This window comes from Dermacentor andersoni, chromosome 3, assembly GCF_023375885.2.
Source record: "Dermacentor andersoni chromosome 3, qqDerAnde1_hic_scaffold, whole genome shotgun sequence".
Lineage (NCBI taxonomy): Eukaryota > Metazoa > Arthropoda > Arachnida > Ixodida > Ixodidae > Dermacentor > Dermacentor andersoni.
The window spans coordinates 154,527,687-154,545,695 of NC_092816.1; the positions used below are offsets into that span (position 1 = coordinate 154,527,687).

Sequence of the window (18,009 nt, forward strand, 5' to 3'; positions counted from 1 at the left end):
ACCACCGGCTTGTCCACAGTCAAATTTCACACCAAGGCAAACGCTCCGAGCTGCATTCCGCATAATAGCGTGCTTGGGTGCAGTACTTGAAATTTTTATTCAGAATCATTCGGAAGCGCACTTCATCTGTGGCCGTGCTAGAGAGGAAGCACAGGTCTTCTCAGCTATGCAATGGCACCCTTATCTGCCACTGCTACAGCAAGGCAGGGCGCACACTGCGTTTTGCTGTATCAGGCACAGATGGCGCCACCACTGTTTTCCCCAATAACTTTTATCTTTTTCTACATCGCCAAAGGCGACATGAAGTTGTGTTTCATCCACTATGAAACAGGCAAGGAGCTGCACCCAAACATATTAGTAGACAAAATGCACCATAAAAAAATGTTGTCTTTGTGTGAACTTTCAGCGTGAAGAGGCCAGTGGTTTTGCCGGAAGAGCCGTTTACATCCTGCTTCCTTATCTACACAACATTTTCATAGAGCAGCCTAAAAATATGCTGTAGTACAAATGCAATAGATCAAAGTAAGTACAACAACGAAAGGACAAACATTTTGCTTCAATCTTGAAAATGTGCAATTTCCCGAGTATGCTGCAATGCAGCTCCAGTGAAAACGATTCTGGAAGCATTTATGACACAACACATTCGCACAGAGTGTTGCAGCATGAAATTCTCAGCCTGAAACACAGCACAAAACACAAACAATGCATATATATATATATATATATATATATATATATATATATATATATAAGAAGACATCAATATTTGACAAAATAATTGTACATGCGAAAAGTTTGCCTTCTTGCAAAGAAAGACTTCTGTGTCCAGGGCAGGCCCATGGAGTTGGTTTACTACATCTCCTATGTTAGTAAACAGACCTTTCACACTAGTAAACACCTTGTATGCAAGGCCCTATACTAGTAAACAGACCCAGCATGACTTAAGAAAGTGCTGCAGTTTTGAAAGGGAAAGCACAAGCTGAGAACTGAGAGCCAGCCATGTATACTGAACAAGGATGAAACGGGAACTTTGGTCCTTGCTTTTAGACAGCCCTCCTGCCTTATATGCGAGAAGATGCATAGCCAGCAGTATGGCTTAAGAAGTAGCCAGAATGCTGGGCAGTGCCAGGGCCACCAGTGAAAGCAACGCAGCCATTCAAACACTGCTGTTTTTTTAAAAGCCTCAGCAACATACTTTGCAATGTTTCGTGCACTCCCTACAGCCCGCTTATGTGATTAATGCATTCAAATGTTAATCGCAGCTCAATTCTATTTAAATGAGTCACCACATTGTTCAGTGCAGTTAACGGTCCCCTTACAATGCCCTTACATCATGAATATGAAACAAAATCCCTGTGAAACACATTTTATCGCAGTAATCCTATGCAACAAAATCAAGGCCCTTCAAAATACTTTTGCATGCATAATGAGCACTAAAATTTAAATAAATTTAAGTACAAATCAGAAGTGCAGGTTACACTAGAATCGTTTCCCCTTTACACATGGCTTCCAAGGCAATGCCATACACATTGCCATGTAGCTGCATTTAAAGGCGAAATTCTCTTTGTCATGCAAATGTATTAGAACGTAAAGTTTGCACACAAATTCTTCTTTCACTGTACAGAAGCCATACCACGTTTTAACAGCTAGCAGAAGTAGCAGCAACAAAGACCAAACATACAAGACAACATTGCTTTTGAAGATCACGTTTTTCAAAAGTTGAACACCGTGCAACTTGTGCTAGTTGCAAAGATACGAGTTTTTGTTTGCTCTCTCATTTGAAGTCGAACTGGACACACAAGTTGCGTGCAGGGCTGGTTATATGTACACAAACAGAATAGAGCATGCCCGTGACCTAAGGCAGACTCTGCACCTTATACGCACTAGGGAAAGCAAGTGGCACAAAGAGTAAGTACACATTAAACGCTTCACAGCACCCTGGTGGACCATCACACTCAGTCCCGATGACTAGACAAACACAAGAGCATTACTTTGACCCAGTGCAGCACTTGCACTGCCTCCGAGCAGTGCCGGGGCAGTCAGGGTGCACACTCAGGGCAAGGTCTGGCGCAGTCGAGTGGCGATGGCCGGTCTGTTCACCACCTCTATGATGCGCCGCAGAAGCGCAGCCTTTTTGATCTCCACCAAGAGAACCTGCGCATCCCCAGCAAAAACACATGAAGCGAGGTTTCGGTGAGCTTGCATCCATTTGCGCAACACTTAGCAGCTACAGATTTCACATGCACGGCGAACAGCAGTATGAATCGCCCAAACCCGTTCGCCTTGCTTCAGGCGAATTCACTGAGGCACAGCACAACAAGGGCTGCAATCAGCTTACTTAAGAAGGCAAAGTGCGAAGAGAGGAAGGGGTTTTCGTTGCCCTGAAAGAAAAAAAGGCAGGACTGGTGCTGTGTGTGACAAAGGTGAATGTTCACGGTAAAACTATAGTTCAGCAGAGTCATAGTCATGTGCTGGAATGGACATTTAGAAATGAAGCTAAATGACCATATAACAGAATGATTCTTAAACTGACAGACACTCGTCTGTCATCGTGCCTTTAGGGCTTCCTTCATGTTTCCTTCGTGTTTATTGAGTGGGAAGCATGCACACCCATTTCCTCCCGTGTACTCGCATCGTCGCTTTCGCATGTTGCGGATGCGTCGAGAGCTGGTGTAGACACGGGAGAGACCCACTACGCCCTCTCCCAGTCCTCCCTCGCTCTCGCAACTTGCACCCTTCCACCCCCACCCCCCGACTTGTGAGAAAAGGAATGGTACCCAACGTGCGACGAGGACATTCCTCTCGCAAAGGTAAAAAGGTATAGAAGAGTGTTACCGGGGGAGACTTGCTCCCTGGCGCCTCGACCTCGAACCTGTCAGTTACGGATACCTGCCGCAACCCGTTAGTGACTTCATTGCCTGACTATCATGCATAACGAGGCAAGCCTATTTGTTACTTACTACAGAGTGGAATTCCTTCTGAAAGTGTTCCTTATTGCTCGTAACAAAAAATGTTAAATAAACACTGCTGGTTGCCTTATTCACCCAAACCCAACGTAGCTGCAATTAAGTGCGCTACGGATCGGGAAATACTATGGAACAACTGCATGTGGCTAGATCCGGAGCTCGCCTTCAGCCGTAGTCTCACGCAGAGCTTACATCCACAATTGGGATGACGCAACAAAGCACTCCAGCTGTCTCTAGCATTTGTCTCTTTATTCTGCCCAGTCTTTGCAAACTGTTACATTTAGGTTCTCTGTTATCACTGTGTGGAGCTGTTTTCACGATACTGTTAGATACAGACCATTGATTAGCATTGGTCAAGTTCTTTGGGCACAATTACTTGCCGTTGCATTCTAATTATGCTACCGGACCCGCCAGACAGGCTGGCTATCCCACCCTCGTGTGTCGGACGTGTAGCTTTTGTCTCCCCCCCCCCCCCCCGTGTGACGTTTTCCGAAAGTGTGCCTGTAGTTCGGCACGGTTTAGGTAGTTGACCTTAGTCCTGAGAAAAGCTGCTTTGCAGCACTGGAAGGTCGTTCAAGGACGACCAGGCAAGGAGGCAACGCTGGACGGATGCGGCCATCGGAGGATAGAGTCCAGGGAGTGTCCCCATTGTCCGAACATGACGCCACTTTGCATGGACCCTACAATTTTATGAAAATGACGACACCTGCACGGGCTCGACGATTGGCTGAAAATGACTGAAAATGACGGACTGAAGAGGGTTATAAGCCAGAGAACCATCGGAAAGGGAGAGACGTTCTTGCCACGGGCCACAGCATACAATTTGCTGCCGGCCGTTGATGGATGTTTACTGTTATTTTACCTGTTTCTAATTATGTACATAGTGTAAATAATGGAATTCTCCATTTCTTAAAGTCCCCCTCAATATCGGCCAACTCCCGCACTCAACGGCAAGATCCAATAAAACATATCAAGGCTCGCAACAGCCCACCTGAGCACAGAAATTCTGGAAGCTGGCAAAAGTTCATTCCCTTTCTGGGCATAGAGCACCAAATGCTGGCTTAAGTATGTCACACTTCGTTTCCTCTTTGAACGCTAGAGCAGGGGCCACCCCTAAGTTAAAGCAATACAAAACACAACAGCTAAATCAACTTAAGAGTGATCAAGTTTGCTTTCAAAACTACATTTTCATTACCTCTGCAGTAATAGGCTGGTTATCTGAAGAAAGAATGATTTTCAAAGTACCATTCCTAAATATTTTGTAGCAAAACCCCAGCTCCCGTATGTCAGTGTGACATTGCTGATTTCAAAGTATGTTTTTGTATTTTGGTCATCTCGGTCCAGTAAAAGTTCCCAAACTTGTTAAGTTCAGCTTTTCACTCCTTCAGCACACAATACAGTCTATCTTTACAGCAGAAAAAATGAACTCGCCAAAATCCACGACAGCATGTCAAGGCAGTGTGGGAAATTCAAAGTGGCATTGCCACCAGTATAGTTCATATTTTCTGCCTTTTCTGGCTTAGTAAGCCTCTAGTCTTCTTGTGGCAAGAATGGCACTTTTAATATAGTCGCTGGCCGATAAGACAGACATGCTTGATTATTCAGAAAGCTCTATGGCACTGCCATACAGCCCCAATGACTTAATGTACACGGAAGACAGAAATTTCGGACACCTTACAGTGTGCTGTGTGATAATTCAGATTCTGACGGCGTGGCCATTGCTAATTTGACCACTGAGTTGACCAGAAATAGCGATATTGTCACGTGGTGGTGACGTTGAATAACACAGTAGCAATACTGTGAATGACAAAACTAACTTTTATTGGGCGAACCTGCGCCCACAAAACGGGCTACACTTATAGCACAACGATAGCGGCGAACACGCTCGGCGATCGTCGAAAATCTGGTCAGCGGGTCAAGCGCATCGGCTTTTATAGATCAGTCGTCGAATGTTCCAGATTAACCGATGGGACCGACGTGTCTTCCACAAAGTTCTACACTATTCGCGTCGCGCATACATGCAATCAGATTACACAAGTTGAGGTGAAAGGCAGTTGACGGAACCATCGATAACATTCCAGAAACTTCTTTTACATGCAGGCGCGTCCTGCGCTGCGCGATAACATTTGTTAGGTGGCCAAACGTGGTCGCCCGATAAAGAAAGTACACGTGTCATTACCCCCCTCTTAAGAAGCATCGACCCGATGCTGCAAACAAACGAAAGTAATAAAAAGAAAGAAGCACTCGTAGCAAAGAAAACAAAAAAATAAGGAAGTTCGTCAGCGTCCATAAAAGGGTTTAAGGCGCACCACGTGGACCACTTCAGATCGTGCGCGGCGCCACTGTGAATGCGAAATGCCGTCTGGCACGACCTCATAGTCCAGCGCGCCAATACGTCGAATGACCTTGTAGGGTCCGAAATAGCGTCGCAGTAGTTTCTCACTGAGTCCTCGTCGGCGTATCGGGGTCCATACCCAAACACGATCGCCGGGCTGGTACTCGACGAAGCGTCGTCGGAGGCTGTAGTGTCGGCTGTCGGTCCTCTGCTGGTTCTTGATCCGCAGGCGGGCGAGCTGTCAGGCTTCTTCGGCGCGCTGGAGATAGGTAGCGACGTCAAGGTGCTCCTCCTCAGTGACGTGCGGCAGCATGGCGTCGAGCGCCGTCGTCGGGTTCCTGCTGTAAACCAGCTTAAACGTGATCTGTGATCTGTGTTGTTTCTTGCACCATCGTGTTGTAAGCGAAGGTTACGTACAGCAGGACGGCATTCCAGGTCTTGTGTTCAACGTCGACGTACATTGCTAGCATGTCGGCGAGGGTCTTATTCAGGCGCTTTGTAAGGCCATTCGTCTGCGGGTGGTAGGCAGTTGTCCTCCTGTGCCTTGTCTGACTATACTGCAGAATGGCTTGGGTGAGCTTCGCTGTAAAGGCCGTTCCTCTGTCGGTGATGAGGACTTCTGGGGCGCCATGTCACAGCAGGATGTTTTCGACAAAGAATTTCACCACTTCGGTTGCGCTACCTTTCGGCAGTGCTTTAGTTTCAACGAAGCGGGTGAGGTAGTCCGTCGCCACGACGATCCACTTATTTCCGGTTGTTGACGTCGGAAAGGGTCCCAACAAGTCCATCCCAATCTGCTCAAATGGTCGGCAAGGAGGCTCGATTGGCTGTAGTAATCCCGCTGGCCTTGCCGGGATGTCTTGCGTCGCTGAGAGTCTTGGCATGTTCTGACATAACGGGCGACGTCGGCGGTCAAGCACGGCCAATAATACTTTTCTTGTATCCTCGATCGTGTCCGGGAAAATCCGAGGTGTCCAGCGGTCGGATTGTCATGTAGGGCGTGCAATACTTCTGGACGAAGTCCTGACGGGACAACAAGAAGGTAGTTGGCGCGGACTGGTGAGAAGTTCTTCACGAGTAGATTGTTTTGAAGCGTGAAGGAAGATAATCCGCGCTTAAATGCCCTGGGGACAACGTCGTTGTGCCCTTCCAAATATTCAACGAGGCCTTTTAGCTCCGGGTCTGCCCGTTGCTGTTCAGCGAAGTCTTCCACGCTTATCATTCCAAGGAAGGCGTCGTCATTTTCGTCGTCTTGCGGCGGCGGGTCAATGGGAGCGCGTGATAGGCAATTGGCATCGAAGTGTTTTCGTACGGACTTGTAGGTTACAGTGATGTCGTATTCTTGTAGTCTGAGGCTCCACCGCGCCAGTCGTCCTGAAGGATCCTTTATATTCGCTAGCCAATACAACGTGTGATGGTCACTGACGACTTTGAATGGCCTGCCATAAAGATAAGGGCGAAATTTAGCTGTAGCCCAAACGATGGCAAGGCATTCCTTTTCGGTCGTAGAATAGTTGCCTTCCGCTTTTGACAGCGACCGGCTAGCGTAAGCTATCACCTGTTCGACTCCGTTTCTCCTCTGGACTAGAACGGCACCGAGGCCTAGGCTACTGGTGTCAGTATGGATTTCTGTATCGGCATACTCGTCGAAGTGCGCAAGTACTGGCGGCGACTGCATGCGTCGTTTGAGTTCTTCAAATGCGTTGGCCTGTGGCGTTTCCCACTTGAACTCAACATCACATTTAGTTAGACGTGTCAACGGCTCGGCGATGCATGAGAAGTCCTTGACAAAGCGCCTGTAGTAGGCACACATGCCAAGGAATCTACACACTGCCTTCTTGTTGATGGGTTGCGGGAACTGTGCGATTGCAGCTGTCTTTTGCGGGTCTGGACGGACACCAGATTTGCTGATTACGTGGCCTAAGAATAGAAGCTCATCGTAAGCGAAGCAGCATTTTTCCGGCTTCAGAGTAAGCCCTGACGACTTGATGGCCTCTAGTACTGTCACAAGCTGCTTGAGGTGATCGTCGAAATTTCCGGCGAAGACGACGACGTCATCCAAGTAAACGAAACAGGTCTGCCACTTCAATCCTGCTAACACCGTGTCCATGACGCGCTGGAACGTTGCAGGCGCCGAGCACAGTCCAAATGGCATAACCTTGAATTCGTAGAGGCCGTCTGGGGTGATGAAGGCCGTCTTTTCGCGATCTCTTTCATCGACTTCTATTTGCCAATAGCCAGACTTGAGGTCCACCGACGAGAAGTATTTGGCGTTGCAGAGCCGATCCAATGCGTCGTCTATTTGTGGGAGGGGGTATACGTCCTTTTTCGTGATCTTGTTCAGACGATGATAATCGCCGCAGAAACGTAGGGTTCCATCCTTTTCCTTTACCAGGACAACAGGGGATGCCCACGGGCTTTTCGACGGCAGGATGATGTTGTTGCGCAGCATTTCGTCGACTTGTTCTCTTATAGCTGCACGTTCTCGCGGCGAAACTCGGTAAGGGCTCTGGCGGAGTGGTCGAGCGCTTTCCTTGGTTATTATGCGATGCTTGGTGACTGGTGTTTGTCGAATCCTCGATGACGTCGAAAAGCAGCCTTTGTATCGTCGGAGCAGACTTCTCAGCTGCTGTTGCTTAATCACGGGGAGACTTGGATTAATGTCGTAGTCTGGTTCGGGAACCATCGTCGTCGGGGTAGATGCGGCGGAATCCGAGAGGACAAACGCATTACTGGTTTCCAGAATTTCCTCGATGTACGCGATCGTCGTGCCCATGTTGATGTGCTTGAACTCCTGGCTGAAGTTTGTCAGCAACACTTCAGTTTTCCCTCCATGCAGTCGAGCGATCCCTCTTGCGACGCAAATTTCATGGTCTAGCAGTAGACGTTGGTCGCCTTCGATGACGCCTTCTACGTCAGCGGGTGTTTTGGTGCCAACCGAAATAACAATGCTGGAGCGAGGCGGGATGCTCACTTGATCTTCGAGCACACTCAAGGCGTGGTGACTACGAGGGCTCTCCGGCAGTATCGCTTGGGGCCGTATCGCTGTATTGCGCCGTATTGGTTCAAGAAGTCCATGCCAAGAATGACGTCTCGTGAACACTGTTGGAGGATAACGAAGGTAGCAGGGCAAGTCCGGTCATGAACGGTAATTCTTGCCGTGCAGATTCCAGTCGGCGTAATGAGGTGTCCTCCAGCGGTCCGAATTTGGGGGCCCTCCCATGCAGTCTTAACCTTCTTCAACTGAGCGGCGATGTGTCCACTCATTACGGAGTAATCGGCCCCTGTGTCGACTAAGGCAGTGACTGCGTGGCCGTCGAGAAGCACGTCGAGATCGGTGGTTCTTTGTCTGGCGTTGCAGTTGGGTCTTGGCGTTGGATCACGGCTGCGTCGTGTTGAACTGAAGCTGGAATGTCGCGTCGTCAAGTCGTCTTTGTCGGTGTAGTCTTGGCTTCCGGACTTCGTTGGGACGGCGGCGTGTCGTCATTAGGTCGTCGAGATGGTTTCTTCGTCGGCTTCGTCGGCGGCGGAGGATCTTCGTCAGTTCGACGAACAGCAACCACACCTCCATCGGTTGCTGCTTTTAGTTTTCCGGATATGGGCTCGCAGAGCGGCCCCGGGCTGGGCCGGTGTATGGTCGGCGCTGTGGCGACAGGTAGCGGCCTGGTGACGGCGAACGGGACAGTCGTCGAGGGCTCCATTGAGTCGCGGCGAGGTAGTCGGCGATGTCACGTGGGCGCTCTCCAAGCCGTGGACACGGCGCGTCGACGGCGAACCCTCTCAGTCCCAAGTCGCGGTATGCGCATTGGCGATACACATGGCCGGCTTCTCCACAGTGATAGCAGAGCGGTCGGTGGCCGGGGGCTCGCCAAATGTCCGTCTTCCTCGCGTAGGTGCGCTGGGCGACGGGTGGGCGTGCTGGCGGCGGCGGACGACGGAATTGCGGCGTTACAGGGCTCTGGCGCGGTCGCTGAGGGGGGCCTTGACGGCGTGCGACGGCAGCGTAGGTCATCGCTCCTCCCTGGGGCTGCGGTAACTGAGGTTGCACCTCAGGAACTCTAAGCGATCGCTGAACCTCATCTTTCACGATGTCGGCGATCAAGGCCACTTGAGGCTGCGACGAAGGCAGGACCTTGCGCAGTTCTTCGCGCACAATGGCCCTGATGGTCCCTTCAAGGTCGTCGGAACCCAGTCCTTGGATGGCGTACTGCGGCGTGAGCCCCTGGCGGTTGTATTGCCGGGTGCGCATCTCCAGAGCTTTCTTGATCGTCGATGCCTCTGTAGAAAACTCATCTACTGTCTTCGGCGGGTTACGAATAAGTTCGGCGAAAAGTTCTTGCTTGATGCCCCGCATCAGGAAGCGGACTTTTTTCTCCTCCGACATTTCCGGGTCGGCGTGCCGGAAAAGACGGGCCATCTCCTCCGTGAAGATCGCGATCGTCTCGTTTGGCAACTGCACTCTGGTTTCTAGTAAAGCTTGGGCTCGCTCTTTTCGGACGACGCTTGTAAACGTTTGCAAGAAGCCGCTTCGGAACAGGTCCCACGTCATTAAGGTGACTTCTCGATTCTCGAACCAGGTCCTGGCGGCGTCTTCCAATGCGAAATAGACATGCCTCAGCTTGTCGTCGCTGTCCCAACTGTTAAACGTAGCGACCCTCTCATACGTCTCCAGCCAGCTTTCCGGGTCCTCAAATGTGGAACCGCGGAACGTCGGTGGCTCCCTAGGCTGCTGCAGAACTATTGGGGCTGCTCCGGCTGCCATTGGGGCTGTCTTCTTAGTCATCTCTGGACAAACTTCTCTGACGATCTTCTTGGTCGTCTCCGGTAGAATTCCGTGTTCCGGGGGCAGCTGCTGTAGCCGACGGCTTGCTCGATGTTCCGGGACGGTGCTGGTGTTGTCTTTGCGGTCCGGGCTTGGATTACGGCTTGTCAGGGGCTTTCGGTACATGAACGTAAAGCACCTCCACCAGATGTCACGTGGTGGTGACGTTGAATAACACAGTAGCAATACTGTGAACGACAAAACTAACTTTTATTGGGCGAACCTGTGCCCACAAAACAGGCTACACTTATAGCACAACGATAGCGGCGAACACGCTCGGCGATCGTCAAAAATCTGGTCAGCGGGTCAAGCGCGTCGGCTTTTATAGATCAGTCGTCGAATGTTCCAGATTAACCGATGGGACCGGCGTGTCTTCCACAAAGTTCTACACTATTCGCGTCGCGCATACATGCAATCAGATTACACAAGTTGCGGTGAAAGGCAGTTGACGGAACCATCGATAAGATTCCAGAAACTTCTTTTACATGCAGGCGCGTCCTGCGCTGTGCGATAACATTTGTTAGGCGGCCAAACGTGGTCGCCCGATAAAGATAAGTACACGTGTCAATATCTTCATTTTCATATGCCACCAGCATGGCCATTCGCCATGTTGCTGGCGCCTTGAAACCGACACTAGCGAAGTCTAGTAAATCTAGTAGTCGCCGATGAGAATATAATGCCTGCATTGACTGTACTTTCATCTACCTGTAGCGATAGCATGACAACTGTCAGGATACGAGCCGCGCTTTTGTAGCACAGCCTTCCGCTCCATTCTATCCCACTCTTATCATCTGCCGTTCATGGCCAGCCAGTTCCACTGGTAACGTATGCAAATTGTTGCTCTGATTACTGACGAAGTGTATAAAGCATGAAACAGAATAGCACAACAGGCATTGCTAGAAAATCACAGTGATGGCATGTCTAGGCCAAAGCAAGCATGTGCGCGTGAAGCAAAGCATCGGTAAATTTGGGCCGTATTCTTGGACAACGATTTTTGAAGATACCTTAATTTTTGCAATACAGTTAACCCTTTGAGGGTCAATGACGTAAATATACGGCGCCGCGAAAAAGTCCAAAGTGGTCGATGCCATATATTTATGGCACCGTCTGTACGCTTAAAACGCGCGCCGATTTCCTAACTTTTTCTTTTCTGGCATGTGCTGCCACTATGTGGGAATACAAGGAATTTTTTATCGTGCCTCCCTTCCTCGGTTTTCATTTAATGGTTTGTTTTAGAGCTAGTTTGCTCCGGCGTGTCTATATACTACCACTGGTGCGCGGGCAGGCGGCGGTTTGGGTTTTGTTCCGCGGGTGGTTTAAGCTTCTTGCGCTCGCAAATCTGATGGCTATCTCGTTACTAATCGCTCAAAGGGTGACCGCCTGTTTCTCGCTCGTTTAGTGCTCACAAGGGTGCGCATAGGAAGGATGCCGCCATGCATGCGTTTCCTTTTGTTTTCTTTTTTTTTTTTTTGAGACTCGCCAAAACTAATTTCCTCTGGTTGGCGATAAGATGAAGTTTAGCGGAAGTTTGTCACAAGTTTTGCTTTTTTGACGGGCACACAACCACAGTCTTCTTGAGTGTGCTCACCTACGCAGTTCGATTATGCTATAGACTTAAACATTAGTGTAAGAGCAGGAACATTTGACACTTGTGAAATATTCTTGTGTGCGCATTTTCTAAGCCTTAGGTGTATAACAATGCATCAAATTTTTAATTCTTATAAGCTTATTTCCTTTTTTATTGTTGTTATTCATGAATAAACAATACATATATACCAACGCAAAATATATTTTTTTCACTTTACGGACACCCTAGACAACCAGTAGAATTCTTCGGTCATCCCTCCTCATTTGGTTGTTGAGTTTGATGAGCCACTCGGAAAAGAGTTCTCTGGTCATCCAGGCTCGTTTGTTGGGACGGTACATGCAGTAAGCATGCAGTGCATGTTTGTTGGCACGGACATGACGCTTTTCATGCAGTGAGGCTTCGCATACTTGCCGATGACGAGCGGTTTAATTTTCTTCATGCCTGTTGCATTGCAGCAGAGCAGGACTGTCACTCAAAGATGCGACTTCTTCCCTCCTTTGCACTGCTGCCCTTCGAAGTGCATCGTCCAGTCTGGCAGGAGCTGATAAAAACATGTGGTCTCATCCGTGTCGAAAATATTGCTACACACATGTGGTATTTGACTGTCTGAACGAGGCGCGCGGGCACTATCACTCGAGAAAAGAGGAGGAAGAACGACCTGGGCTCGCGCTGTGAATCTAACCGGTCAGCGCTGCAACAGCTGTTGTAAATATAACCTGTAAATAGTTGCTCGTCTTACCGACTCGTCCTTCGCGTAACAATAATGTGTTCAGAGTACGATTCAGCCACCCCTAGAAAACTATCATTGCGCCAGAAATCCGTGACTTCTCTGTCAGCAGCCTTTTCTTCGTCCGAGACTACCTGCCAAGTTAGTCTGTTCCTTTGGCGGAAACGAAAAAGCCAACCCGCACTGGTGTCGAACCCAGTTATTTCAAGTGCATCAGCAAATTCGCGGGCTTTTTCTTGGAGCATTGGGCCAGACATGTGAATGTTTTGCAGTCTGGCATCTTTGAACCACGTGAGAACAGCTTGGTCCACATTTTGAAAGTTTCCCAGTCGCAGCTGTCTCCTCGTAGGAGCGAGTCGCGATTCTCGGTGAAGCTTGACAATCTTGTCTTGGTCTATCAAAATGGTTGTGACGGCTGATGGGGCAATGCCACGCTGGCTGCAGATGTGGATTTGTTTTCTTCCCTGCATCGATTTCCTGCAATATGTACAATTTGTCATGCTGCGAAAACTGCTTTCGCTTCTTCTTGGCACCGTCGCTAGCTGCATTCATCGTTGGATCTCGCGCGAACATCGCCAAACGTTTGTCGTGAAGTTCTTGGTGAAGCAGTTGGCACTCGACATGCGATGATGATAGCTACAACACTCGTGGTTTCTGTTTCATGCGAGAGTTTCAGCACTGTTACTTTTGGCCGAATTTGTAATACTAATGTTCCTTGGTTATAAAGGGAAAAATAAACTACGTGCGTTATTCTGAAATAAGCGCTGTATTGAAATTCGTAGGTCTGAAATATTTTTACATTGAAAATATGGGCACTCTGGCGGGATTTTTAATATATTTGTAAATTTGAGAAAATCTTTAATGTAGGATTCGTAGTAATGAGATGTGACTGTATAGTGTTCTCGATCGCATGCACCTCACGCTTTTTCTTGTTCACATGGGATCTAGTGGCCAGAAAATGTATGTGATCGCAGTCTGCAGCAGGGAAAGGCGGCGTGTTTCGGTTATAGCTTGGTAAAAGCATGCGCTAGGCTTCCAATGGCACCATGCGCTGTGGAACAGATAGGCGAAGATGCTTATCACAATAGGATTGGCGATGACAGCTGTGAATGCTGTGTGCGAGAACCCCGGAGAAGATTTGCTGGTACCGGAGAAACTGAGTGCGAGCCAGTGTTTTCACGTGACACGGGCGGGCAAGTATTGCAGTGAAGCTGCCACAGCAGGCAGCTGTATACTGTTCTCGATCGCACGTGCCTCATGCATATTTTTGTTTATATGGGATCTAGTGGCTGAAGAAAGTATCATACAATCCCAGTTTGGCGACGTACTGAACTTTGGTGCCAAGAAATAGTGTTTTCAGGGAACATATGAACCGGTAAAACATGAGCGTAACTTTATTGGGTAAATTTTTGTGTTCTCGATTGCAAATGTTGGTGCTGAGAAAACGTACGTAACGGGAATGTATCAACGAGGTTCTACAGCCGAACCTAACTATATCGAACCCGTTTACATGGAATTATTCTATATATCGAACAATTTCTCGACAAGGTATAGTTACAATGAGTATATATAGCAAAAATTACGCCTACATCGAACAAAAATAGCAGCGACTCCTGATATATTGAACGTCAAGCGGCGGAAAAGTGCCCCTAGAAGTTGGCTTTCCCTCGCGGTGGCGGGCAAACCCGGTGGCGCGGATCCATCGAACCGCTCTCTCTTCCGTGACCGCGCTGCGTCGAGCGAGCCGTCGACAACCCCCCTGCAAAAAATGATCCTGGCCCACCCGAAACGCTTGCTCAGACAGCCAATCAGAGGCTCTTGTGCCCTCGTCGTGCAAGATGGCAAAAGTGCGAGTTGTCTCGCTGCTTTTCTGGTTCATTGGGTGTGTGCCTTGTCTGTTGCCTTGACTGCCTGTTGTCGCAGACTCTCAAATTCAATGCTTCAACTTCATGCACTTTCCAATGTCTGAATGACTACCTATTTGCGTATCTGTCTGTTGGTGTCTCTGCTTTCCTGCCAACTTTCGTCACTGGGTGATTTACGGTCTCATGGGCAGAGCATCATGGCCGATGTTCTGAGGAAACCAGGTTCAAAACCAACCATTAGACCAACTTGAGTCACTGGGTTTGTGCCACTCTTATGTGACAAAATAACCTTCTAAAATTTCTCCACTGCTGGGAGGAATCAAACCTGCATTATGTAGTATATTCACATAATCTTGTCTGACTATATCGGGGGCGCGAGGCATTTGAGGACACGGCTTAGGATCGCCATAGGTATTGGCATGCTCGTTCCATCTGCCTAAGCACTTAACATCGTCCATGCCAACCCCTCTGTCACCTGTCGAGCAAATTTAAGCCATGGCCTCAGTCTGGTGCTGGAGACGAAGCTGTGCTTGGAGATCACTACCTTCTTGAATGTACAAAATGGTTTGTGTTCTGGCTGAGACAACAGTTCGTGGCCAATTATCACCTGTGACAAAGTTACGATTGGGCACTGCCAGTGGTCACATGCCATTCAGAAGGTTGAATTTCTCCAGAAAATGGAGGTCATGACAAGAGAACCCTGAAAAGCCTGACTATGGCCACTGACAATCAGCTTCAAGTGGCAGATTAACCTTTTAAACCCAGAATTAATTCCAGAAAAAATGTACCGAATTTCCCAAATTTTTTTTATGCAGTCATATTTTTTAAAATTTCATTCTCATTCTGAAGTTATATTACCTAATTGGTTTCTTGTTAGAATTAAAAAAAAAGTTGATAAGATCTGCTCTTAAAGGCAGTTTTCCATCAACGTCGACTGTAACTCGTCTTTGGTGGAGGGAGCAGCACACTGGGCTGAAAGAATTTGACTCGTCATTGGTGATATTGGTACAACTTCCCGTGAAGAGTGCAGCTTGGGATTGGAGGTTAAAGAGTTAAAGAGTCAAGCTTCCTGTGCATGATTTCGTTAGGCACCACTCCCAAGTTACAGATTAGCTTGCACCCACACCCGTGTCACCCAAGGATGTCTGGCTGTGAACTTCTGCAGCCACGCCAACCTCATTATGGCATCCTAGCTCCGAAAATCTAAACCCGTGAGCCGCTATGTATGGCAGGCGTCACTGAGAGAAAGACTAACAAACAGTCACACAATGACAAAAACTCTCTAAATCTTGTTATTTGGAAGCACTGCACAACATCAACACGCACTATCTAGCCCGAATATATAGACATTATTGAAGCCTAACTCAGTCAATAATTGAGGCTGTCATAATTTGAGGCTGGAGATGGTATTATTTAACCGTGTTATAAAAAAGCAGCAAAAGAAGCACTTTGGAACGAGTGTACCGAATCATGTCCGAAATATCAATGCTATTCCTGAAGTGGTCATTATGTCCTCAAATACCTTGCATACCTGATACATCTGCACCCATAGTAAATGCAGGCTTCGTGGCCGCGCCACTAGATGGCGCAGCATGGCTAGAGTGAAGAAAGCCCCTCAATTGACCAAAAGTAGTGCCATTCTTAGATCTTTCCGCCACCCCGCTCACCCTGGCGTTTCCTCCTCCATCCCTCCTGTCTCCCCAGCCTCCTTCTCTCCCCCATTGGCCAATCTGTGTCACGTGAAAGCATGTGTCACGCTTTTGTATATATTTTCTTTCCAGCGTGCTCCAACTGCCATTGTTGCCCAGTACTATGAAAGTACGCGCAGATTGATTGATCACGGGAGGTCGCGGGATCAAATCATGGCCGCCGCGGCCGCGTTTTGATGGGGGTGATATGCAAAGACGCCAGTGTCCCGTCCATTTGGGGCATGTTAAAGAACCCCAGCTGGCCAAAATCAATTTGGAGTCCCCCATTACGGCATGCCTATAATCATATCGTGGTTCTGGCACATAAAAACCAAGAATCAATTTTTTTTCTCTGTCTTGTGTGCCTTGAGTGTTCCAGTTAAAGCAACACTGCTTCGCTGCGAAAACTTATAACGCAAAAGGATATAGACGCACATTTATACAGATCTAAAATGAGCACTTCAACAAAATTGTTACTTGTACTAATGAGGGGGAGGGAGGATAATCATTTTTGGAACCTCTGTTCAGTTATGCCATCAAGTTCGTTCTTGCTATCAAATTCCAACTACTTGCACTGTAATAAATAAATAAAAAACGATTCCATTTGCCGGTACGTTGTTCAAATTATCAATACTGTCTACGTGTGAAAACGTTGCTCATGGCCGCCACAACCCGTCCATGAGCTACACACATCTGTGAAAGGTGCGGAGCAGAAGTGGCCCTGTTGCTAGGCATTGCTGGCCCCATACCGTTAGAATCTCTCCAAGCCGGCCAAACAAAAGTATCCTGCAGGTACGTAAATGAACCTACGAAACCACGTACACATACTTTCACATAGTGAAAACCTGAAACTGAGGTAATTACGTGCGTGTTTGAGCACGCCGAGTGCATGCGTCCTGTTTCAAAAACACGAATTCTCAACGTGTGGGCGCTTTACACCTTAAATAATGGTCCTTTTCTTTATTTTTTTGCGCAGTTCCAATATGACATTACCAAGGCCATTTACCGACTGACGAAGAAAAACGTCGCCTCAAAAAACTGCTCCACAGGGCAACTAACTTTTCCGCGGATTTCCTCCGGTAGCACGTTAGCCATCGTCTGCTACGGCAGGGCCAGCATAGGCGTCACCACTGTCGAGGCCACGCCGAGCGTGGAAGTGGAGCGGAGGAGGAGGGCAGTGGTTGGCGCTACTTTTGGAGATAGAGGAGCTTTAAGAGCAAAGTGCGTAAGAAGAGCCCAGCTCCATACACGCCTTGTCCACGGCACGTTTTGGTGGTGCAAATGTGACATGTCGCTACATTGTTACAATGCTAATTGCATTAACGTCAACATTTATTGTAAGATGGATTTTGACATAATTTGTTTTTCTCTTTATTGTCCCTCTAAAAGCACTAAAAGCACTACTAACTTCGACGAATGTTTTAAAGAACTGCTCTTCCATTTCCAACAGGTTTTTCTTGTATCTTTTTTCAACTGACATCCAGTTCCGAAGCTCACCTGGCCATTGCGCGAGACAACCATGAGCCCACAAGTGGGCGTGATCGAGGCAGTGAAAGTGATGTCAGGACACACGACGTGCAGACAGAGCGGCGTCACCGTCTCCAGGTCGCACAGGTGAACGACCCCACACTTGGTCAGCACGTACACCAGGCCCTGGCTGCTGGACACCTGAACAGAAAGCCCACCATTGCCACATGATCACATGCCACGCACCGATGATTAGAGGGACACTAAAAGGAAACACTAACTCAGTTTAGAGACTAAAAAAGTGCCATTTGAAAGCTATTTTAATTAATTTCATGGTAAGAGGTTGATTACTAGAATAGGAGATGATGGCCAAACTTCAGTTTCTTGAATTTCGCACTGAAACTTCATCAACAGCGCTCGAGTGTGACGTCACAGATTTCAAAGTGTCTTCTCATATTTTGGCCCCCTTGTGCAGTAAAAGTTTGCGAAACTTGCAGAGTTCAATCTTTTGCTCGTTTAGAATGCAATATATAGTCCATCTTACGTGATGA

The 18,009-nt window shown here is 48.2% G+C and overlaps 1 protein-coding gene across 2 annotated transcripts in view; it reads right to left on the reverse strand.

Annotated features, from left to right (window-relative positions):
• Window positions 1–721: 721 nt before the first annotated feature.
• The window catches only part of LOC126524591 (clathrin heavy chain 1-like), a 37,549-nt gene continuing 20,261 nt past the window's right edge, over window positions 722–18,009 (reverse strand). The window contains exons 7-8 of one of the 2 annotated variants that reach the window (XM_050172892.2): window positions 17,489–17,659; window positions 722–2,154 (exon numbers count right to left, since the gene is read on the reverse strand). In XM_050172892.2, the coding sequence (XP_050028849.1) occupies window positions 2,053–2,154; window positions 17,489–17,659 (273 nt within the window). In that variant the 3' untranslated portion in view covers window positions 722–2,052. Of the gene's footprint in view, window positions 2,155–17,356; window positions 17,660–18,009 lie in introns of those variants that run through there. The other variant, XM_055067386.1, reaches the window with a different exon arrangement.